The sequence below is a fragment of the Brassica napus genome, chromosome A8 (assembly GCF_020379485.1).
Source record: "Brassica napus cultivar Da-Ae chromosome A8, Da-Ae, whole genome shotgun sequence".
NCBI lineage: Eukaryota > Viridiplantae > Streptophyta > Magnoliopsida > Brassicales > Brassicaceae > Brassica > Brassica napus.
This window is the reverse complement of record NC_063441.1, coordinates 10492985-10519250: the sequence shown is the minus strand read 5'-3', so window position 1 is coordinate 10519250 and position 26266 is coordinate 10492985. Positions and strand designations below refer to the sequence as shown.

Below are 26266 nucleotides of genomic sequence, written 5' to 3'. Positions count from 1 at the left end.
TATGTAAGTACTAATTTTATAAGGTTAAGCAATTTTTAACTTTGTGGAAAAAAGAAGAAGTAATTTTTAACTTAGAGAAAAATAAAATAACAAAGAAGAAATAAATTGAAATAAGATCTAGTGGGGTGAAAGTTATATATAAATGTTTGAACAAATACAAAGAAAATATGGTTGAACTTTTTGGGGAAACGTGGTTTAACTTTGAGTTTTTGTTGTACAGTTGTAAAGAAAAACAAAATTTATTCCAATAAAGAGAACAATAGCTGTAAACATATCTTTTAGTTGTACATCAATTAAATGCTCTAAGCTCTAAGCTATTGTTTCTAGTTTTATTGAATATGCACAGTACAAAATAATTATTTAGGATAAAGAAGTTCTATACTACAAATCTTTACTCGTTTTACCAGTCCCTCGTCTTTATATTATTAGCTTCCAAGTCATAGTCACCATCTCTATTACATCTACCATCAATTTCTCTCCTGATCCCGTCTTGCGTTGTCATAGGATCCTCCAGTATCTCGTCTAACTTCTGCAATGGGCTACAGCCCTCCTGTAAGATTTTTTTTTTGTATATATGGGTTTCTTGCTAGGTGCCAAAAGAACGTTGTACCAAAATGATAAAAAGTTGTAATATGAAATATTAAAGGATTTGTGGTCTTTTTCATCTATCTCCCATCCATGGCTTTTCTGTTCAATGTTTAAAAATTCGAGTCCTGGCCTAAGACTAAGTACTTCAAGTATTAGAAGTTCCAACACAATATATTATTTGTTATGTTTGGTTTGTTACAAATTCAGTACTTCTGTTCTGAACATTCAACTGAGATATATGTATATATAGCTTTTGCAGCTCTGCTCTCTTTTTCAGAGGTCCACATTCATCTTCTTATATAGGTTTTGAATTTTTCATCAAGCCGTTTCTCTATTTCAATCAGGGATGATGAAGACATATTCCTCCTTGCATCTAAGTATCACCAACCCCAAGGTTCCCACTGCTTGTCCATCCTTGCTGCACCTGAATTGTGTACAGCTTGGTGAACTGGAATATACATGATTTATTCATTATCTTATTTTACTAAAATTTTAATTATATGTTTCGATTTAAATTTTTTTTTAAGAATGGACGTATTTTTTAGACATTGATAAAATTTTCATTATATATGTTTATAAATATATTTGATAAATTTTATCTTAAAAATGAAAATATATATGTTTTGTTACATAATATGTCTATATTATATTTTTACTATCTATTAGTTTTTGTTAATAGCTAATAGTTATGTAAATAATCATGTTTCAATATAAGGTTTTCTCAAAACCAATCACTAAATACATTATATTATGCAATATAAAAACATGAACTTTATCCCTCAACCAAATCATATCCTTGATTATCATTAATACAAAATTTGAACCAAGGGCATTAAGATAAATCATATGAATCAGAATTTAGAAAAAAACAATGATAAAATTGTGTAAAATATGAATAAACTTATGTAATCGCAGTTCTTCTAAAACTTATTTTTAGTAAAATATGATAACATAAATCTAAGTCATTCGTACTTGGCTAAAAACATAAAAACTCTATTTTGTTTAAAGATGTCTAAATAGAAACATTTTAATACATCACTGAAACTGATGAGATGGTTTATGTTTGTTTGTTTCGGTAGATACAAAGGATTCTAAGACCATAAGAAAAGTTGTATAAAGTAGGACCAGTGGCTATAGCTTTTCAAGAGTGTGCATTGATAATAATAATGTCGGTAAGAAAAGAAGAAGTGATCTCAAACTCAAACTCCTTTCTTTCACATCCTTGAGTAACCAAAGTTATCACCGTACTGAGACATGAACTCATCATTGAACTTCATGAAACTTTCCATAATCTCAGGCATCTCTTCTTCTGCAGGCAGAATCGTTGTCCTCAGATGAAACACCCTGTAAGGAAAAAAGAAACAAACCAAGTGAGCTAAAAAAACATGAGTATGTTTGTTTGAGTCTGACGTTTTTCACTCACCCTTCTTTCTGTCCAAATCCAGAGCCAGGAACAGTGGAGATTCCTGTGGCTTTTCCCAGCTTGTTTCGCTGCTTGGATTGCTTTCGGTGGTAACTTTATCTGAGGAAACGAATACATTGCACCTTCAGTGAAATTACAGACAACGTTCTTGCAGCTGTTGAACCCATCAGTCATGATTCTTGCTCTTCTTCTCAGTGACTCTAGTATCCCCTTGCTGTTAAAATAAAGTTTCTGAGATATCTTGATCCTACATCAATGTAATGTTCATCTAGAGTATAACATTACCTTTCACGAACGAATTGGTCATAAGAAATGTCTCCAGGCTTTGGTGGGCTAACCATTAAACCCATCTGCATAAAGACAAAACCATAGGCTTCTTCAGCCAAGGAACCATTTTAGTTACTAAGAAAACTAACAAAAGAGCCTTACAAATATCTTCGCAGAGACGTTGGGACTAAAAGCTATAGATGCAACCTTGTATATCTCCTCAACGGTCTGCATTAACCAAAATATTATTACCAAAACAAAAAAACGTTATTACCAAAACCAAGACGGCCAGGGCACAAACCTTGGAGGGATGTTCCACACAACATCCTATATCGATGGCCTCTTCCTCTGATCTTCACAAAGACAGTTAATGGAAAACTCCACTGTGGTCCTCAGTGACTCATACGCATACATTCCCCTCACGCTTGGATCTGCTAAGCTACGCAACACCGATGGTTCCTCTCTCAAACCATTCTCCAGCTGAAGCTTCAAGCTGCCCAACTCTGAGGATGCAGCCGCCATTACTTTGCCCGTGATGATCTGAAGTAGGATCACTCCAAACTGGTACACATCTTCCTTCTCTCCATCTTCATTGCTAGTGCTTTCTGCTCTAAATTATTTCTTTGTTTATGAAATCGACCTGAAATTATATTTGAGAAGATATACAATGAATTAAGAAACAATTAAGATACAATTAAAAAAAAAAGAAGAAGAAACAATCAGCGTATGCATTTCCCAACTAAAAGCCACAAGCATTAACATTATGTAAATACCTCTAAATTATCTCATTCTCCTGGAAATATTTCTTCCCTTAGCCTCCAACTCAAACTTGATCGCCTGCATACAAAAATTTAAAGCCAAGTTCTCAACTCTACTGAAACCCACAAACCAATATAGTGTTTTTAGATTCTAACCAATGAAGGAGGTACCTACACATCAGGATGCATGACCTTCTCCATTTTTGCTTCTAGATCCGTAGAAGCTGGCGAGAGTGTATAGAGAGCCTTGCCTCATATGCGGGAGGACCCGGTGTGACATCTCGGAAGAACATGACCTTTTCATCATAATCGGAGTTCATCGGGGATTTTCCATTCGGTTTCATCGCGAATCGAGGTCAAAAAAGTTTTAGGGTTTGGTTTGCACTCAGAAGAGAAAATCAGTATATAAAGCAGCAGGGAAAGGGTAAATTGAATCGAAATCATAAAGAAAGAATTTATGGATGGAGTTGTAGTGGAGTATTGATTGTGGGGGTTCTGGATCGGGATCGGAGAAGTGAAACGATGGTGAAGGAAGGTGAAGACGAAGAGCGAGAAGGGAGAGCCTCGTGATATCCGTCGTGCTTTGAAGTTTTTTTTATTATTCGAACTGGGTAGCGAAGCCCAACACGAACCGGAGAAGCCCATCAAACAAAGCGGAGCCCGTACGAAAGCAAGAGATCTGCTACCCGGTTATTTTGCCAGCGTGTATTATTAGAATGTTTTGATTGGTCTAATATATTATCCTACGTGGACAGGCTAGAAACACTCCATATTCACCTTTTAGTATAGGATAGATAAGTTCAGACTCGAAATATAAATGTCAGTCTAGTATATATTCACCAGCTCGGTCTAAAAATCATCTAATTCTAGAACAACAAAAAAAATTACTTATTTCACCAATTCGAGTAATATTTGAATCCGAACGGGTAATATCTGAACCCGAATAGATATCTGAAGATAACCAAACATAAGTATACTTAACCCTATATTTCTAGTGTACTTCTTTCATTGTATTCAAAATATTTATATTAATAATGCTTATTGCTCAAAATAATATACATATAATTATGGACAAAATCATCTAATACTCACTTAAATACATATCAAGCTTTTGTTTCTTGCATTAATATTGCATCTAAAATTTCAAAACAACAACTAAATTAGTATATTTATATTTTTAAAGTTTTATCTCCAACCCTATTAATATGTTAATCTTTTAAAAATTAGAAAACCAGTTAAGTTAAAATATATTTTAAATAATTTAAACAATGAATTATTTATTTATTTTTCTTCAAAATTTAAATATCTGAACCTGAACCAAAATATCCGAACCCAAACATAAAATACCCGAACTCGACTCGAAGTGTAGAAATACCCAAACGGGTTCTATACCATTATACTGAAATACCCGATACGAACATGAACGTGTAACCGAACGCCCACTCCTATAATATATGATCATTTGTATCTTGCTTGAACAAAAAAAAGTTAAACCATTGATCACAAAATTTTTAATGTGGGACTATTTTTACTAATTTATAGTCGTTTTAAAAAATTCAAAATATAACATATAAGAAAAAATCTAATTTTTTTTTATTATATGTTTAATGTGATTGTTTAATTTCTTTTAATAGTATAAAATTAAACAAAAAGAGGAGGTTAGAATTTTTTTTATCAAATATGTATTATTCATAATCATTAATTTTCATATATATGTTAATCATATTAGGTAATTTCATAGCTTTTATTTAAGGAAATAAAAAAATATTTTTTTGTATACTTCTAACTAATTTGATAGCTAGTTTAATAAAAAAATATAGTATATGGTTATATGGACCAACTTATTTTTCTAACAATTCTAAGAATCATTCTCGTGATGACACGTGACTACGAAAACATGTTGTAATGCTCCAAGATTAATATATAGGGGATTTGCACCTTAGAAAAAAATGGACCAATCACATTTTTAAACAATATTAAAAAATAATATTATAAATATCAACAAACTTTAATTATTTGAACTATGTGGTCCTAATGTGCTCTAGTGTCAGACTCCGATTTGGATGCGCTTCGATGAAATAGCCTTTCATTGTGCCGGAGGGAAAACGGCTTATTCATGACCGCACTATGAATCCAGGGAAACTACATACTCAAACAATATTACCGTGCCAAAATTTTCCTATACTAAATAAGAACTTGAATTGCATACCTAAACTCATAATAAATAGCTAAAACATGCCTCGTAACTCACACATGTCAGTTCATTTTAAAATGTATTGATTTGTTTTTTAAAACTATTATCTTTTAGTCTTTGTCATTTTATTTGTTTGTAAAGTGCCTCAAATAATTAAAATCATCTAATTGACCTTATTTATAATTTCAAAATTGGAAATAAATTTTAATATATGGTGATATATAAAATAAAAATATTTTTTTTATCAAATAAAATAGATTTAATAATAGAAATATATTATTATTATTTCATATTGAAATATTTGATACAAAAAAATTTAAATAAATAGAAAACAACATAAAAACATTATCATAATCAATTATTCAGTAATTATACGAGAATTAATCGGAAAATAGTTTTGTAAACTTTTTGTGTATTATTAATATTACATACTAGTTTGTAGCAAAATAAAATAATGTAATATGGTCTAGTGGTTTTGTGCGATATTGTTTTTTTTAGATGTTGCGTTCGAAACTATTCTTGGTTAACTAACCATTCTTATCTTTTTTTATTAAATAAGGGTAATATTATTAAAGATTTCTACTGTAAAATCAAATTTCTAAAGAGTATTTTTAGTTATGTTGATTAAAATTTGAGTGACTATATTTGTAAAGAAAATTTTATATAAATATAAATTGAGTCGTATTTCTTGTAAATATTACATATGAGTAAGATTATTTATAATTAATTCTCATGTATTAATAAGGTAGATAACATACTTTGATAACTAAATTAATTAATATTTTGTATATGATAACTATCTAAATTTCTTATAAATAATTAAATTTATTATTTAAATTTAATTAAAATCTGGTAAAAAAAACAAAAGTGTACTTTTCAAATTAAAATTATAAATACGATAAATTTGATTATTGAAGTTATTTAAGACATATTAACAAAAAATAAAATTATAGGGACTAAACTACAAAAAAAAATTTAAAAAATAGTCCAAATCATCATATCACCGGCTATAGGCATGCTTTAACTATGTATTATGAGTTTAGGTATGCAATTCAAATTCTTATTTAGTTTAGGAATGTTTTGGCATGTTAATATTGTTTGGGTATGTATTTTCCATGGCTTCATAGTGTGGACATGAATAAGTCGTTTTCCGCTCCATGTGACATGACGGTCGACTCCAAACCTAAAAAAATAATAGTCGCAATTTTTTTTTCCATCTATTTTTATTATAATAAAAGGCCGAAGAAAAAGCCCGTACACACACACACAACACAAACCCCAGGGCCCAACACAACATAACAGCCCAACCCAAAAAACAAAACCGACACATGCATCCAAAGAACAGCAAAGGTAGGCCACGTGTTGAAGCCTCAAACAACAAGGAGCAAACACGCGTTACACAGGCCCCACATCACCACCGTCGAGAGAGCAACGCCGAAGAACTGAACGGCGTTTCACTGGTCCACACCGGGAACATGGAGCTACGACTCAAATCTTCATCTCCTTGGCTTCTGTCAACGGAGAGCGTCTATCGAAACAACTCTAGATCTCATCCGTAACATGAAACCACCACACCCATCGACTACAGATCAATCATCTACACCTCGAACACCTTCTTTGCCTGATCTCAAACCACCGGAGAACTTCAATCGACCTAGATCGAGATCTCCTCCAAGACGAACAAACCATCACAATCATCAAAATCACCACAGAGCCGCTGTCGACCGAGTGATAAAATCGACGCGGAGACTTAAGCCGACCGTTCACCTTTGATGAACAGGTACAACGTCGGAGTTAAAAAGCGACAGACCACCGATAGAAAAGTACGACGCCGGAAGCAAGAACACGAAACGTATTGACAAAAAAACAACAGCAAACAGCAAATCCCGACCGACGACGTGTCTGTGTAAGCCCACCGTCGTCGGCCAGAAAAACGATCGGAATCTCTTGCCTTTTAGTGAGAAGATGGAGGATTTCTAGAGATGTATAATTATTGTAAATAATAGTCACAAGTTAGATATATGTAAAACAAATTATGTAAAGTATAAAAATTAAAAAGTATTTGGCTACTGATCGGGTTCAAGACATCAAAACCTTCTTATCCCGGCTGGGCAAAAAGATCTTTGACGGTATATCAAGTGTAAGGAGTATCTGAGGAAACTATCAAATCTTGATTAACTCCGGCTACAGGGGTAGGAAGTGCATCTGGACCAGCAGGGGGAGCAACCGGTGCTGCAGTGGGAGAAACCAGAGGTGCAGCAAGAGGATGCGGTGGTGGAGCTCTCTGGGACGACTAAGAGCTAAAGACTACTCCAGAGCCAAAGATGGACCCAATGATTTAGAAGTGCCAACATGTCATGTGCCGAACGTCTCACTATAATGTAGACGGTTTAGTCATCTATTTCTAGGAGTCCTCTACAAAAGAAAAGACAATTCAAATTAAAAGAAATTTAAAAACCAACAATTTCTAATTCTGCAACTTAATATTTTACAATGAATATTCTCTTATGTGGTAATTCGTCGTAATGTTATATGTGTTTTATAACGAAATATTTTCCTCATAAAGTTACTTGTACTTTACAACAATTTCCTTTTTTGTTGTAGTGTCATCAACACCTCGGCAATTTACGATTCGTTGTAAAATTTCATTGTTATGCGCATGTTCTTTTGTAGTATCGAACTTAAAGGCTCACTTCTACTAGAATAAACCTTAGGTTTCCTTTCTATCTAAAGAGAGAATTGGTCGTAGTTTTCTGATGAAGAATTTTGGTTTGGGAAACGAAATATCACCGGAGCCTCTACCGACAGGGACGGATCCAGAAGTATATTTAGTATGGGGCATATTTTACTAGAAATATATAGTTCAAGGGATTTAAATAACATTAAAAATGTTGGCAAAATTAAAATTAAAATAATAATTGATGAAAAACAATGTATGTGGCATGTACCACGCTTAACTATACACTAGCTTTTGACCCGCGCGCCCGCGCGGATGTTTATTCTTCATAAGCATATGTTTTTCACTTGTATAAACATTCATGTTACTCATTCATAGGTTATTGAATTTTGGCATTAGTGTATCTTGTTCGGTTTGTTTAACGTCCCACTACAAGAAAACAACGCCAACTCCGACAAAAGTTCCTGAGAAAGTGAATCATCGGAAGATTTGTTTCGTCTTTATGAGAAATTTCTGAGAAAATATTAATCGTCAGAGGAATGGTACAATTAATATTTTCTCAGAAATTTCTAAAAAAGACAAAGAAAATCTTCCGATGATTCACTTTCTCATGAACTTTTGCGTTGGCGTTGTTTTCTTGTAGTGGATCCATATATAAACTATACAGTTGTATTCTTCTTTTATTGTACTTTTATTGATTTGACTTGATGAATTAATATCTATAATGTAAAATATTAGAATATTAAGTATAACTGTATGTGCTTTATTATATTATACTATAAATATTGTGATTAAAATTAGATGTAAAGTTATAATTTTATAGTTTTTTTTAACAAATACATTATTTAGACAGTAACATAAAAAATAATTGAAAAAGTAACAAAAAAACATTCAAACATAAGTACAAATTTTTGGTAATTTTATTTACCAAACCCAATTTAAGGTTGAATCGCGCAACCACGCATGTATCTGATAAGTAAAAGAAATTGGAATCTATAGAAATAAGTAATTCCATACTATTTTATTTCAAAAAAATCATAATAACAGTCAGTTTTATGATGGACAGTGGTATCATATTGAAAAATCCCACATTTATAAATAATTGGAGTTATATTTACATGTGTCTTTTTATTTTATAAAAGAAGTATTTTTCAACATTTCAATTTTATAGATATATAAGAATTAAATATTACATAGTTGTTTAAATTTGGCATGTCTTCACATAAACATTCTTATTGTTTATATGTTATAATTTATTGTTTAGATTATTCAGTTCCTTGGTTGTGTATATGAACTTATTTGTACTTTGTAAAAATTTGGAATATAAATAATTAACATGTACATATATATTTGTACAGAAACTTTATTACAATCACTGAAAAAATAATTACAATCATTCAAAAACTTTGAATTAAGTGGCCATTGTACGTTGGGCCATGGTAATTCATGAGAAAACAAATTTTAATTTGGGCCATAGTATCTTATTATATAAAGAGATGTTTGTCTCTCTCACGTTCGTCCACGTCACCCTCCACGTATGAAAATAGAGCATCCTCCAGCCAACACGTGTCCATGCGAAAGAAACGCTCCGTTTCATTTATTTGTGTATGCAATACATGTGGGCTTTAGTGTGTATTTGGGCTTAATGAATCCAATCCGGATAAAGAAACTCCAACTTTTATGGAAACGCGTCGTTTCTGATTTAGGGTAACACGTTCTTCATTTCCCCCATTCGAGAGCTAATCTCAACCTAAGGTTTCTCTGGTGCTGTTTCATCTTCTTCATAACAATCCTAGAAACTATCAGTTACAAATTCATCCTCTTAAATCCACCACCCACGATCTACCTTGAATGAGATCTTCACGTAAGGCTGTGGAATTACAACTATAAAAAGGTAACTTTTCCTACTATGAGAACCATCTCCTCATTCCATTTGTTTAAATTTATTTTCTGTAAAATGGCTAAAGCAACAATTTTTTTTTAGATTTGAAGACCGGATGAGTACGGCACAGTAGGAGGAGGAAAGCGGTAGCGACAGAGGAGAGGAGGATCAAGGCAATTAGGGACCAGCCGTGTCCGGTTTGAATCCAGTTGTTTATTGTAATTTTTCCGTCCTGTTCATCATTATTTTGAACACACAGGGTGATTAGATTCATATTTATCAGAATTATGCTTTTAGTATCATAGTTTTCCTTTTTACAATATGATTTGAATCTGTTGTTTATTATTTTATTATTTTTGGTAATCGGTTTCAGGCAACATTCATTCCAGTGTTCATGTCTTCCCACTTATAAGTGACTGGGTTCTATGTTTTACTTTGATTTCACTTGGTGTAATCAGAACTTTTGACTGTAGACTCTCTTCAATTGATGCGGTCCAGTGATGAACCCGGTTTGATGAGTTAACCGAACCGATTACACCCATTCCTGAAGAACACTTCGGGTTCCGTAATCACAGTGAACTGCTTTGCATAATCAACACCAATACCTTGACAAAGTCTTATTTTGTTTCTTGATGAGCTACTGCTCAAAATCTTGAATCTTTTTTTTTTGTTTAGGTAAATGTATGAACTCCAAGAGTTTCTGAAACAAGCGTGAGGAGAACAGCAGGTAAAGCTTGCTCGACAAAGAAACCATATTTTCTTAAATCAAGTCTTTCTAAAAAAATTTTGGATAGTTTTGCTCAAATTCATCGTCAAAGAAGATAGTAAAGCTTATAACTTGCAATCTTCTTTTTTTTGAAACAGTTTCTTTCTTGATATAATCTTCTTAATGAGATTTATATACATTTGATAGTTTGAGGAAGGAATGGTAGTTTATTGGATTGTTGAAGATGGCTGTCAATGAAGGTATTAACTTAGCTATCAGACTTGGTGTGAAGTGATCCTTATGTTGTCTTCAATCTAGGGAAGCAAGTAAGTGTATCTCTTTGTGACTGTTTACTAACCTGCATCTATAGACTCTTTGTGGATCTTAAAAGCTATTGTCATAATTTGCTGATTGTTCAGAAACTTCAAACAGCAGTTGTGAATAGTAATTTGAACCCGTATGGAATCAAGAACTTATGATGTCTGTTCCTAAGAGCTATGGTCATGTAAAACTGGAAAGCCTATTAATCTAAGCACTTTTGCTATTGACAAAAGTTGTTATATATTATATCTTATGGGTTTCTCTGTTGATTGCAGCAAGTTGATATCCAGCCTCTGATACATTCTCTGCTGATGACAAAATGTGAGAAGCTCAACTTGATATCCAGCCTCTGCTGATGACATAAATTATGATACATTCTCTGCTGATGACATAATGGGAGAAACTCAACTTGATATCCAGCCTCTGATAACATCTGCAATGGCGTTTGAGGATCCATAGATGTTTGGGGATATGCAGATTGGGAAATGGCTAAAGTTGCATGATAATCTGCCAATAGATGACAGCATCATTAACATTGTTGATGGGAAAGTGAAGCATGCATGAGGTTTAGATCAAGCTTCAAGATGTAGAGTCTGTAGAATTCGAGATGGAAATGGAATGGCTACCACTCGACCAATAATACTAATACCAGTAGGTTCCACTTTATAAACTTACACTTTTTGCAATACATACATTCCTTTTTTTTTTGTTGAAACATTTTTAGATCTCTCATTTCCTTACACAAAAATGTATGTTTGTAATATTTTGTTTCTTGGTGGCTATATCTTACAAAGTTACTGATAAGAACTTGCGAATATATTGATCAACAACACAAAAGAACTAAGAACCTAGGGATTGTGCAAGAGTCCCTAACTCTCCCAGATACATCCACCACAAGATGCATAATGATTCAGTTACAATCGATCAACTATATATAGTGATCTGACTCTCTAATACTTACAACTCTAACTGAATCTTTACTTTCTTCTACAGATGCCAGGTCACTCTTTATCTTCTTATTCTTATGCAAGTGCCATGTCAGCAGCTCCTCACGTATCAGTTACACACTTTTGTATACGGTTGACTTACACTCTAGAAATATATTTATCTAAATACTCATAATTAATATATGGTTTCATTGTATTTACCAAACTTAAAATAATGTTCTGTAACAGTGAATTTTATATTTACTTATTGGATTGTTTTAGTGATTCCAAACAAATAAAAATAAAATAAACTATCAATAATTTCAAAAGTATGTACAAAAAAGAAACAAATCAATGTTTTGAGGATTCAACCTAACTGAAATAATAAAAATTATATTCTATTTGTTATATATATATAAATTATACTCTCTTTGCTATATAAATTATACTGATATATGTTGTTGTATGTATTATTTATAGTTATTGTGTGTTGTCTTTGAGAAAGCACAAACGATTATCAGACATAACGTGTTGAAGAAGTCATAGGCTTTATCGGTTACATTTTTACTCATGGGTCTTCATGTCAAGACGTTGCAAAGAGCCTAAGCGTCGTATTAGAGTGTGATCATAATCAAGTTTTGTTTCCCTAAGAACCTTCGTGGGTGTCATCAAACAAATCCTTATTTGATAAACTGATAATCACCTTTTTGTATATATGATTAACTGATATGAACTTTTAATTCTCATGCCTATCATTAGTTAGGTATCTTCACTATTATTAAAATAGTTAAAATATGGAAAAACTTATTCGGTTATATTTACTACATAATACTAAACTAAACTAACTTTTGTAAGAAAATGTAAATGTTGATAAATTTCACGAAAATTCACATATACCAAAAACAAAATTATGGTGATGATTATTTAGTTAGTTTTTAGTTTTTGGCGTTTGGTTTTTAGTTTTTTGAATTTAGTTTTTAATTTTTGGTTTTTAATTTTACAGTAACTTTTGGTTTTTTTTTTAAACCTGAATGGTTGTTTTAGACTTTGATTTTAGAGTTTGAAACAATTACTATTATCACTAAAATAAATAATTATATATTAAAATTTATTTTAAAATAAACAACAAAAGGAAACTTTTATAAAATAAAAACGAATAGCTACATGTATACCTACATAGATAACTAAATTAAACTTACAAAACAAACAAAATAAAAATTTAATTATATTTTATAAAATACGGTAAGAATGAATAAACTTTATTAAATTCCAGATTTAAAAAATAAATATTAATATCTGGAATTTTAAATTTTATATTAACAGACTAAACTATTTTTTTAAATGGTATAAATGCATAAAATTTATATAGTTATAACATACAAAGTAATAGCTAGATTCTAAATTTTATTTATAGTCTATCCAATTATTTATTTTAAATATTAGTTACAAGTAAATTATTTTAATAAATGTGAAATTACTGAACCAATAAATAAAAAATTAACTATTTATATATTATCAGCAAAAATATGCAGATTTGTTTATTTTGAATTTTAAAATAAATAAACAAGTTAATATATTAATACATATATATATATATATATATATATATATATACACAAATATTTTAAGAAGAATAAAAAAATGCAAAACCCACGTATAATGTTGAAAAAACTATATAAAATAATCAATATTTTGAGTATTAAACCTAAGCACAACAATAAAAACTCAAATCTACTTCTTATATATAAGAAAAGTTGAGCAAATATTTAAGAAAACGTATACCATTTCAATAATGAAAATCATATCATGCTAATACAAACTTATAATCTCTAACAAAACTAATAAAAATATAAAAAAATAAAAAGGTTTAGTTAGACATATGTGAAGATGATGTGTGCTCATTATAAAAAAAATATAACAAAAAAAAGAGATAATAATAAAATTGTATAATGTGAGAAAATGTATTTGAAAACAAATAAAAAAACATAAAACAAGTTAGAAAAATAAACAAATATCCAACATTAAGTAAAATGAATGTAATATTTCTCATCACTTAAAATTTTCTAAAATATAAAAATCATTATTATACACATCAATTGCAAATGCAAATCTAAAACACAAACCACAAAATAATACATAAAATAAAAATCCAGATAACAAATAAAGTATATCCCGCCCGTAGGGCGGGCCGACCCTAGTTATTATAATAGTTACGTCATCAGCCTATTAGGTTCTGTTTGTTTTTGTTCCGGGAACAAACAAACCTTTTGTGAACAGAAAAAAAAAGGTTTTCGTTTCATTCTAAACAGAGGTTATCTCTGTCGTCCTCAACCTCGTCTCTGTTTCTCATCGCAACTCCAGACATAGAGACCAAACAATGGAAGATCGACGGCCAAAGCGAATCAATTAAGCAACATAGTGACTCAATAACACTTATATACAAGGTTTGTATTTGTTTTTATATTATAATCGATTTTTTTGTGTGATGATTTTAGGGTTTTGTTTTGTTATATACTATATTGATAGATTGGATATAAATCATGTAGATCAGCGGTAGTATGTATGATATATACCTGAAATCGAAGAAGATAAAACTAATCTCTATATTTGGGGAGTGGAGGATGTAGATCCGAGTGTAGGTGAAGGATTGTCGTTTAAGGAGATAGTGAGAGCGATTCAGAAGTGAGGAGAAGTGTATGAGATGATCGAAGGTGCAAAGCAGAGGATGATGATTGAGTTGAAGAAACAGAGGATGGAAACTGCAAAGGAGCTTGAGTTGCAACAAATGAAAATGTCAGTGGATATGCAGATGGAGCTTGAAAAAATCCAATCTTGGCAAACATAGAGCTGCTGCTTCAGGTAAAGAGGTCCAACTTTATTGGTCTAAGCAATTCTTATAATCTCCTTTTTTCCATTTTGTTTCTAAACCAGAGAAAGAGGAAGTTGGTCATTTTGTTAAGTAATGATTTTTCATCAAACAGGCTAGTTTTAAGTTTTGAGTTATTGATTGTTTATAATTTCAGGTAGCAGAGTGGAACTTTCCTTCGGTTAAGGATGCTGCAGACGTGGTGATTGCTACTATGATGTCTGGAATACAGGTTAGACTTCTATACTTGTTATATCTGAACGATAGGATTTAAAGCTATTATTAGATCGAGTTTCAACTGATTGATCTGTCAAAATTGAAGGTTTTTAGGATTAGTTTCTTCTAATCTACATTCTTTGTTTTGATTTTTCAGAGACCAGCTAATGTATGGAATACCAAGACCCTTGAAGCGGATAGACAGAGCCCGGCTTCACTTTTAAAAACAGGGATACATCATCTGCAAGCCTTTGATCGGTAAAGATGTTATAAAAAGTCTCATTTGGTTTGTTTAGCAGACTGATTTTAATTAAGGTTGTTTTAGCTCAGGAACAGATGGAATGAGTAACAAATTGAATTGATTGTAGAAGGTCTTAATAAATGAGAAGCTAATAGACGATATAGGGAGATAAGTCGGATTGTCTTGATTGTCTCAGCTCTATTTAAGTGGTAGATTTTTAAATATACTTGTTCAGAGCATATATGATATTCACGGTTTCAGCTCGATCTGTTTATATGGTAGATTTATAAATCTTATTGTTCAGAGCATATATAATATTTGAAATGTTTATTACTTCACAGGCATGAAGTATTAGTAGACCAACTAATCTGTTATGGAGAAAGAGAAGTACAGTCATCATAAGTGATATAAAGAGAAACTCTGACTGATCAAGACAAAGACAGAGAGATGAGAATAACTTGTGACATCAGAGAGCATAAGGAAGGAAGACCAATGAGTTAGTCAACAACCTTGACAACAAATAAACTTTGAATACGGTTAGTAATTACTTATCTATCATAACTAATTGATAACTTGAAAGCAATGTAAAAATATTTAGAATAACTTAGATTATGAAAAAAAATTGGCTTAAGTATAGATGTTGGGCTAATACTTGTTTTAGGGATGCAAACCAGCTACTCTTTCTTCACGATCTTGTATAACATTGCATTTGTCATCATTTTGATAGCTGATATCATGTCATTCTAAATGTGACGCATGTTTGAGTTGGACGTTCTGAGGACAAAATTGCAGCAATCCAGGCAACACCTGCCTATAGGAAAATGAGATGAGTAAAAGCCGTGACCATAGACATTATTAGGATTTTGGTTTTCTTTGATGTGTTTGACGTAAAATAGAAGAGATATATATATAATGCCGATAGGAAAATTAGGTTAAATTGGAAAAATTAATAAATGATTTGGTTAGTTGTGACATACTCGCAAAATCTAACCAAATATCTGTTTTAAAATTATTAAATATCTATTCCTTTTTTTATCTAACCTTATTGAAAACAGAATATACCTTATTAAATAAGTAAAACTTGTTTTGCAAGTCGGAAATACAGAATATATGATTTCTTAGTTAATTGATATCATTAACTGATTTGTGTGACTACGATGAATTAGGAAAAGAAATCATAATGTTGTTTTGATATTTTTAAAAGGAGACGGCGTAGAATTAGGAAATGGAATCATAATGTTGTTTTGACTTTTATCAAAAGAATATTTAGTTATGATATTCAAGAGCAGTTAATTGTTATTGCGTAGAATTAGGAATGATTTTTTGATTGATGTCGAGTTTTAGGAAGGAAATAAATGTGCCTGGTTCGATTTTGTACCCACATTAAATATAATAAATAATAATATCCAAATCGGCTAAACCATAAAATCCCTAAACCATTAGGAAACAAACTTTTATTTCTAACCAAACAACCGAAATATGGGCTTTGAAAAAGACTGGATTTGAACACAATTAAAAAAATTATATTATGGAATGTATTTAAGACGACATAGTTTTAATACAGATGGTTTAGAAGATAAATGAGCCACCACGTTTAGAAAATTTGGTTAAAGGCTTATGTTTGAGAAATTAATAAAAGAACTCTAATTATACCTGTTTCCAAACAAATTTCAGTAAGCATACTATCAAAGTTTCCAAACAATTCCATTTTGTACTTGAGTTTTAATAAGATAGATGCGTATGCCGCTTGCTGCTCCCTGCCCTTTATACTATATAAACTTTATAAATATCAATTTAAATAATTTTCTATATTTAAATACCATTGTTTTTATAAAAAAAACAAATATTTCATTATCTTATCAAATTTTATTATATTTTAAAATCGGCTCAATTCAAAATTGATAAAATTTATTAATTTATCATGTTTATTAATTAATTAAATCTTAATTTATAGTTTATATTGTATTTGAAAGCTTCATCCCAAGTCATAAGTTTCTTTACATTTTTCAAAGATTCACTAAAAAGATGGATATAAATTTAATTGAGAGAAGGGGTTGAATAATAAGTTTATAATAATTTAAAATTAGATGTTTTGCCCATCCATACGGGCATAAAATTTTTGTAATTACTTATTAATACATTTTTACTAATTGAATATTATAATGATAAATTATTATTTATGTTTACTTTTTAAGCAATTAATATTTATATTTTCATTTGAATAATTTTACGCATAATTTTTTTAAAAATTTCTATATACACTTATTAACTATTAATAAGTAAATATTAAAAATCACTCTATTTTCTATTTTGGTTATATAAAATTAAAAAAAAATTACTTCATTAAATATTTAGTTATATATGCTTTTTGTTTTTCCTAATTTTTAATTATTTATTAAAAGATATTTTTCAGATACCAAACAGTATCTATAGGAATTATTTTTTTTTCAAAATATCTGTTTGAATTTTAAATAGTTCCTATTATTATTAATTTTAACTGTTTATTTAGTCAAAATAATTTAAAATATTTTTATTTTGTAGGTAATTTATATATTTTATTTGTAAAAGTATAAATGATATTAATCATTTTCTCTTTTAATGTGAGTGTTCGGATGAAAAAAAAAAATCAGTTCACAAATATAGATAGATAGGATAAACAAATCAGCATCATAAAAAGTATAATTAAAATAAAGAAGGGAAAATACCAAAAAAAAAAAAAAACAGCTGGGCCAAGCTAACCGAGCATGTGTGTCTCTTCGCCATCATCACCTGTCTCCGCCGCTAGAGCCAGAGCCAACGGCGGAGATAATTGCATTCAAAGCACGAATCTGCATCTCCATGGCAACAATATAATCGGTGGTTTCTTCTAGAACCACCGGTAACGGTTGTTTCCGGCAACCAGGAATTAACCGGCTAAGCAATTTCACTTTCCTCTGCACAGCTGGCAAACCCTTCGCCTTCAGCCTCAAAACCGTAGCTCTCTTCTTCCTTAACCGGTTATTCCCGGTTATCGTCGGAGGAGGATTCGAATATCTCGGCCGGTTCTGTTTCCTGAACTTGAGCTTCACTTTAACCGCCTTAGATAAAATAGCTCGGCTCCATAGCGTTCTGCCCCTCGCCGTAACCGCCAGAGACCTGTAAGCAGCGTCACGTACGGCTATACCTCCGCCGCGAGGAGGTAACGACGGAGATTGATCCGCGGCGGCGGCGCTAATCCGGAGTTCTCTTAGAGATTGAATGATGTTGGTGGAGTAGATCTGTTGTTGCTTCTCTGATCTCCATAGCTGCACCGAGGATTGAGACGGTGCTGGTGACGGCTGTTTCTTCTTCCGCTTACGCCGTGATTGATCATAACCAATGCTCGTCGGCTGATTCATCGACTCCATGTTAATTCCTCTGCTTACAGTATCTAGAGACAGAAAATAGAAATATACGAAACAATAAAAGAGATTAGCGTATGATTAAGGGTTAAATGTAATTAGATTACATGTGGCGAGTGGAGGTGGGAGAAGGTGAGACGTCAAAAGAGATAAAGAGGAATACTTTTGGACCAAGGAAAGGTATAATGGAATCGATTTTTATATTATCTTCCTCCATGTGATCTCCACTCCCTCCATTTTATCAATCATTAATGTTGACTAATCTTAATTAACACTACTAATACTTTATGAAAAAGGTTAAAAGAAATGAATGACGACCTAAACTCTACTTGTGTTTTGTTGTTATGCGTTGTTGACGAAAGAGTTGTTATGCGTTAGGTTAGTAGGCGGCGTATTATAATGTATGTTGTTCCTTTATTCGATTCAATACACCATAGAAATATTACCAAAAGAAGACATTAATCCACGATTTTCTCAACACGAAATAATCCTGTCGCAAAAAATGGATATCTTAGAATTTATTGGAAACTGACAGAAAACAAAAATTCTCGTTATTACCCAATCTGTTTTTACTTTTTATCTTGTCTTCAATAAAGTTATTACACGTTTAGGTGTTCGATACGTACAAATTCGTTTTTTTTTTCGTACGACGGCATCTAGTGGTGTTCAGGCTCTCGCTAGATTAACCATTTTAAATCTTTATTATACTAAATGCTTTATAGGTTTTGCTTTTTTGTACAATTCACAATCCGTCAACCTTGGCTTAATCTTAAATGGGATGGTTCAAGTTTCTCGGAAGGAATGTCTCATAATTGACCGACACTTGTGTAAATCTTAAAACGCCTGTGGGACTAATGTACTTCATTTTTTCACGTTTTTGGAACTTATTTATCGCCAATTTAAGGTGTACAGTTCAGACTAATAGTTGGAAATGGCTATGAACTTCTCCTACAAAATTTTTTCTACTTCTCACAATTCATAGTAATTATGAGTCTCAGTTAGTTTCCTAATGAAGTTTCCAAAAATACAGTCCATCAATAAAGACCACACATCAAATTTTGGATACTGTAGTCTTACAAACAAGTTTCAAACATATTACCAAATTTTCAGAATCTGATACTGTTTACACTACCATAAATTTTATATATAGTTTGAAAATGTACTAACAACCTGATAATCAGACAGGTACATGCACACAGGTGACAGGCCCGGCCCATAGCATAGGCAAAGTAAGCACTCGTTTAGAGTCTAAAATTTTTTGAAGTTTTTTTAGCTTAAGAAAAAAAAGCCAAAAAAAAATCAAATTTTTTATCCTAAAGAAAATGGCCCAATTTTTTTTTAATTTGAATAGGGCATTTAGTAATGAAGGGCCGTCCCTGCATGCACTAAATCCCCTATATATATTTTAGTAGATCATTCTAGCTATATACCTAAATTATACAAATTTTCCACATTCTTAAGGACATGATATTTGCCACGATGTAACAATCTCATACATATTTTTGGAAAAATGATTCTATCTTATCCGATTACACACTATAATATTTTTAGAATTATACAATTGTTTTTATAACTTTTTTTAGAAAATCATCCAAAATAAAACCTAAAATTTATATGAGCGAATACATATTTGCCACGATGTAACAATCTCATACATATTTTGGAAAAATGATTCTATCTTATCCAATTACACACTATAATATTTTTAGAATTATACAATTGTTTTTATAACTTTTTTTAGAAAATCATCCAAAATAAAACCTAAAATTTATATGAGCGAATACTATTTTAACAAACTAATATTGTATTTTACCGGTCTAGAACTTCCTGATATTTTTTTATTAAAAGAAAATAATTTGGTCACAGCACATAAAATTTCTTCTCTTGTTTTATGATTTTGCTTCTAAACTTTCAACTACATACCTGACTAGCTCGCAATTAAAAACCTAAATTGAGAGCTACAGCATGTTTCTTGAGACAAGTTCAAGGACATTTTGAACGAAAGGTTAGTGACTTTTTGATTTAAGGGAAATTGCACCCTATATACATGAAAAAAACATAAATACACTAACTAACCAAAATTCTCCCCTCTCTCTTACTTTCTCTTCCTATCTCTCTACTCTCTCTCCTAAAATCTAATTTTTCATTTTTTTTTGGTTATTTGGCAAATAAGCCTTTGATTTAAACTAAAAGACATTTTAAATTCAAACTAGTGGACGTCTAAATATATTTTGCATTGGTCTGACAAACTCATTAACCGTTGAGCACTCTATCTGTAAACGTTTTTAAAAGGTTTGTGATTTTGATTAGAAAAAAAGTAGAATCGTGATATTTCTGAGAGTTTGTTCATTTAAATTAATGTGTAGAGATGTCTCTAATCAATGAGAAATTCATTTCTTTTTTTCTTTTTCTTTTTTAATTCCAAAAAAAAAAATTTAACATTCAAAAACATCTCTAACCTATTGCTATTTCCACTTCTATAATAGTATTTAGAGATGAAATTGCTCTAACCCACCTCTATTTCTTTCTTTATAATAGAGATATCTATTTGAAATAACATTTTTCTATTTTTTACTCTACATTTAGAAATTGTTATTTCAGAGAAATACATTAAAGCATATCTCACATTTATTATAGAGTTTCTCTATTTTAGAGTGAAAATAACTATGTATTTTGGAGATGGTCAAACTTTATTTTGTATCCTATTTGATATTGGTTTTTGTAGATAAACGAGCAAATACTTCCGAAGAAACGTCTGACGCAACCTCACGGGTGAAAGTTATATGACATTTTCTTGTCTGGGTCCACAGGACCCGCATTTTTATCCAGATAGGATAACGTTTATTCTCTTATATGCCAAAAAGATGTACTAATTTTCTTTAAGCAGTTCAAGCAAAAAAAATTCAAACGGAAGAAAATCTGATATCAGGCTTCAGGGAGCCTAGTCTTGACCGATCCGTAGAAAAGTTTTATAGAAAGACACATGTTTATGCTAAAACTAACACAAATAACAAGACTTCTGATGAGATCATCTAGAAAACGCTGGAAAGGAGATTAGCAGCTGTGGAAATGGCTGCTCCGGTAAGAGCAGACTGAACCACTTGCTCATGGCTTGTACTCTCCGAGGGCGTCATAGCCATCGCCCCTCCTGTTAATGCTCCAGCCACCGCGCTATTCCTCTGCAATATATATATATATATATATATATATATATATATATATATTTATTTATTTATTTATTAAAAGACGTCACATTACCAAGACATTGATGGCAGCAAAATTATATTTTTTAAAGACAATGGTGATTAGACTCACCCAATCATGAGCTCCTCCACGAGCCTCCTTCATACCATAAGTTATACCCGAGTATAATCCAGCTGCAAGCCCTGTCTTACCATATCAAATCAATCAATATCCGGTGTCTTAAACAAATCCCTTATATATTAATTGAGGAACATTTGAAAAGATGTAACCTCAATTTTGTATTAATTAAAAGAGGCCCCAATGCATAGGTGGCACTCAATTAGGTAGTCAATTACATTCAATTGAAAAATAAGTAGGTCCACATTCGATTTTTATATGTTGTTAGATACATAAGTTGGTCAAACTATATGATATAATGATATGATATGATATTTTCTTTCCTTAAATAAAACCTACGGAATTACCATAAATGACTAATATATATATGACAATTAATGATTTTAATAATAAAGATTTGATAACAATGTATATCTCCTCCATCACTTTTTGTTTAATTTTATATTATTAAAATAAATTAAACAATCAAATTAACTATAAAAATAAAATTTAGATTTTTTCGTATATGTTATATTTTGAATTTTTAAAAACGACAATAAATGACTAAAACTATTAAAATTATTATGTTAAAAATTAATGATCAATAGTTTAACATTTTTATTATAAGAAGATACACATGATTTTAAAACCATATGAGCAAAAAATATCATTTAATAATAAAATAAATATATATATATATATATATATATATTAAACACTATATACCATAAGATTACATAAATATTTTAATATTAAAACTTTCAATGAATTTTCAAGAACATTTATAAATTATAAACTTATTAAAGATTTCAGATTGAAAATTTTGTTATCGATGATTTAAATATTTTGTTATAAAACGATATGAACGATCATAGAACCGTATGATTATAAATTCCTATTTAATAAATAACTATACAAAATATACTATTCCTAGAAAAATAGGTTGGTCCATCTTAACTTATATTACACTTTTTATTAAACTAACTATCGAATTGATAAATAACGTACCAAAAAATGTTTTGCACTTTCCTTAAATAAAAGCTACGAAATTACCTAATATGATTAACGTATATGTGAAAATTAATTATAATGAATAATAAATATTTGATAACAATTTTTGTTTCTTAGTTCTTTTTTTAATTTTATATTATTAAAATATATTTAAAAATCACATTAAATATATAATAAAAACATTTAAAATTTTTCTTATATGTTATATTTTGAATTTTTCAAAACGTCTATAAATTATTAGAAATTTGAAGATCCCCACTCTGAAAATTTTGTGATCAATAGATTATTTTTTTTGTCATAATAAGTTACAAATGATCATAAAATTGTATTAATATGAACTTTTATTTAATATTATAAGAAGATACACATTATTTTAAAACCATATGAGTAAAAAAATATCATTTAATAATAAAACATATATATATATATAGATTATACTATATACCATAAGATTACATAAATATTTTAATATTAAAACTTTCAATGAATTTTCAAAAACATTTATAATTTATAAACTTATTAAAGATTTCACATTGAAAATTTTGTTATCGATGATTTAAATATTCAGTTATAAAATGATATGAATGATCATAGAACTGTATGATTAAAAATTCTCATATAATAAATGACTATATAAAATATACTATTCTTAGAAAAATAGGTTGGTCCATCTTGACTTACATTATATTTTTTATTAAACTAACTATCGAATTGATAAATAATCTACCAAACTTTTTTTTGCACTTTCCTTAATTAGAAGCTACGAAATTACCTAATATGATTAACGTATATATGAAAATTAATTATTATGAATAATAAATATTTGAGAACAATTTTGGTATCTTAGTTCTTTTTTTTTAATTTTATATTATTGAAAGTTATTAAAAAATCACATTAAATATATAATAAAAACATTTTTATTTTTTCTTATATGTTATATTTGAATTTTTCAAAACGTCTATATATTATTAGAAATTTGAATATTCCCACTCTGAAAATTTTGTGATCAATAGATTATTTTTTTGTTATAATAAGTTACAAATGATCATAAAATATAACGCATATGAATTTTTATTTAATAAATATTCAAACTAAATAATATATATATATATATATATATATATACACTAATGATTTAAAGCAACAAGATTGGCTGATCAATTTAGTCGTCCAGTTGAAATCTTTCAAAAGTATGTGAAAGACTAAAGTCAAAATAAATATGGATTTAGAATAGTAGTTATATTTTACTAACCAAATACCGAAAAAACCGAACCGAACCGAACCAACCCGATATCCGGATTGAACACCTGTAATCCAAATGAAGCCAAACTATTGTTTCATTCTCAAAAATATAATAAAAATAATAACTTAATCCCGCGCAAGGCGCGGGTCTTATCCTAGTAATCTCTGTTAAAGGCAAAACGGTTAATTTAACATAAATATATGTAATAACTCACCCCACTGGAGAGATTCTTTTCCTGTGTTCTTCACCTAAAGACCAACCAATTTAGACGTTATTGCAAGACCAAACTTAGTTAACTAAGTCTAAAACACAAGCTTAGGATCATATTTTATCTCTTGCATTCGCTCAACACACAAACACATTAACACGCATACACGTGCGGACGGATATTGGACATAAATAAATATACGAAACATTAGTGTTCATTTTGTAATTAAACTCACCAATGCATCCAGTGATTTGCTGCTTTCCCCTGAAAATGCAACAACAAATTCTATCAACATAACGGTAATCATAGTTTACAAACACAGCAAATTTTAAACAAATCAAACAATATAAATATCGTGAACGAACCTCTAAAGATTAGGAAACCTATGTTTCTTGCTGCCAGCATTCTCAGAAGGTGGACCCATGTTGCTTGCCTCAAATCCTGCCCCTAGATTCATAATCAAAATATAAAGTTTCTATTAACTTGTATATTTTTAATGTGGAGATTTTACCATCAACCACCGTGAAGTAAGCTTCCCTAGACACAGCTTGTAAAGCTCCGACCTTCATAATTAAACCCAGTTTAAGCTTTGTTAATACAAATATGCCATCTTATATCTATATATATTTACACATAGATGAAATATTATAAAACTTACACCGGCGGCTTTGACGAAAGAGTCAGCGATGCGGTTGAGAAGAGGATGGCCAAGATCAAACAAACTTGCCTTCTCAAAGCTCCTTATCTCATCCATTACCTTTCTTCCTCCACTCTTGTCCATTTTTGTTTCTTCTCTCTATCACTTATCTTTCTTTGCTTATTTGTTAATACTTCTCTCTTCACAACAAGCAAAGAGAAGTTTGTGGAACAGAACAGAGAGAGCTTTGCCACTCCCTTGACACGTGTTCTGCTTCTCCACAAGTGTTGGATTCTGACCTTTGAACTGTTCACCGCTTTCCTTCCCAACGTAAATTTTTTATGCTAAAGACTAACTTCAAACTATAGATAAAAAAAATCCCACCCACTGGGCCTAGAGTTATAAACCGTTTTCTTTTCGTTCACTCCCGTTTGCAGATCTTTCTCATTAACCATGCAGTCGGCACTCTTTTAAAAAAAAAAATTTATATATTAGTAAATTAATAAAATCCGAAACCCGGATTCTGAATCGAGTACAATCATCCATTGGAGAACCGGTTTCTACCTTGGGACATTAAGTTTTCGTTACACAAACATAAACTGTGCATTCCGGGATATACTTGGAACCAATAACGTTCTTTACTAGAGGAGAACTAGCTCATGAAGATGGAATTAACATAGACTAACCCGCATTGCCGTTACTTCTCGAGCCTACAAAACTACACAATTCTTCTAGTTGGACTTCTAACCTAAGTAGCTATAGATCGGTTTCTTCTGCAATCAAGAACCTATTCCGAGCATTCCTCAACACAAAACCGGTACGTTGGGGGAAGAGACGAGTCACATCTTCCGAGCAAGAGAACGGGCTGAAATGGAGGCACCACCAAGTTGAACTTCAGACCCCACAAAAAAAAGAAGGAATGCAATATACCGGAACAACCAACTAGGGAATCCGGCACTGGGATGATCCCACTCCAAGAAAGTCTCCACCCAACCTGCATTCTCTTTTTCCTTCTCACACGCATTCAGATAAGAGTTTTTTCTGGCTAAACCAAACTGTTCCTTATTTTTAATCATCGAGTTATATAGTGAGCTTTTTGGCTTTTTGATGATAATGATGCAGGATATAAGAGCATCAGCACTGGATAATTTTTCAACTTTCGTCAACAACTATGCGCATATAAGTTATCTTCAAATTTTACTAATTATCGGTTTGGCTTCCATTGGGTTCTTTATGGGTGTGGTTCTCACATAACCAATGTCTGAAATTTTCAAAAAAAAAAAAAAAAAAAAGTTAAAAAAATTGACAAAAATACTCAAAATATATAAATTATTAACAATGCTAATTATTTTTAACATTGGTCGAATCCATTACAACATCATATAATCTATATTTCTATTAGATACGATGATAAGCTACCTG

The 26266-nt window shown here is 30.7% G+C and overlaps 2 protein-coding genes, 1 long non-coding RNA gene and 1 pseudogene across 7 annotated transcripts; 1 reads left to right on the top strand and 3 right to left on the bottom strand.

The window, feature by feature from the left end:
* Positions 1 to 1565: 1565 nt before the first annotated feature.
* Positions 1566 to 4499, bottom strand: LOC106360662 (glutamate--glyoxylate aminotransferase 2-like). 2 transcript variants are annotated; one of them, XR_007315710.1, is made up of 7 exons: positions 3212 to 4499; positions 3052 to 3115; positions 2580 to 2918; positions 2441 to 2506; positions 2297 to 2361; positions 2012 to 2225; positions 1566 to 1932 (listed from the first exon to the last, which is right to left on the bottom strand). XR_007315710.1 is itself a non-coding variant. In XM_022690717.2 (4 exons), exons 1-4 carry the CDS (start codon positions 2510 to 2512, stop codon positions 1882 to 1884), a joined length of 402 nt encoding a protein of 133 aa, XP_022546438.1. In that variant the 5' UTR covers positions 2513 to 2573; the 3' UTR covers positions 1566 to 1881. The 2 variants fall into 2 exon arrangements, 1 of the variants encoding a protein (XP_022546438.1); XM_022690717.2 differs by lacking the exons at positions 2580 to 2918; positions 3052 to 3115; positions 3212 to 4499 and having other exon boundaries at positions 2441 to 2573.
* Positions 4500 to 8797: 4298 nt separating this feature from the next.
* LOC106359600 lies at positions 8798 to 15877 on the top strand. Of its 4 annotated transcripts, XR_007315707.1 has the most exons (10): positions 8800 to 9801; positions 9892 to 10007; positions 10163 to 10516; positions 10703 to 10821; positions 10915 to 11000; positions 11092 to 14186; positions 14289 to 14601; positions 14766 to 14840; positions 14982 to 15082; positions 15407 to 15877. It is a non-coding gene; the product is annotated as an uncharacterized LOC106359600 (long non-coding RNA). The 4 variants fall into 4 exon arrangements; XR_007315706.1 differs by having other exon boundaries at positions 8808 to 9801; positions 9892 to 10516; XR_007315709.1 differs by having other exon boundaries at positions 8810 to 9801; positions 9892 to 10516; positions 14370 to 14601.
* Positions 15878 to 17640: 1763 nt separating this feature from the next.
* LOC106359601 lies at positions 17641 to 18812 on the bottom strand (annotated as a pseudogene).
* Positions 18813 to 24045: 5233 nt separating this feature from the next.
* Positions 24046 to 24993, bottom strand: LOC106359602 (outer envelope pore protein 16-2, chloroplastic-like). Its single transcript, XM_048738661.1, has 3 exons — positions 24866 to 24993; positions 24719 to 24770; positions 24046 to 24654 (listed from the first exon to the last, which is right to left on the bottom strand). Exons 1-3 carry the CDS (start codon positions 24986 to 24988, stop codon positions 24575 to 24577), a joined length of 255 nt encoding a protein of 84 aa, XP_048594618.1. The 5' UTR covers positions 24989 to 24993; the 3' UTR covers positions 24046 to 24574.
* Positions 24994 to 26266: the final 1273 nt, after the last annotated feature.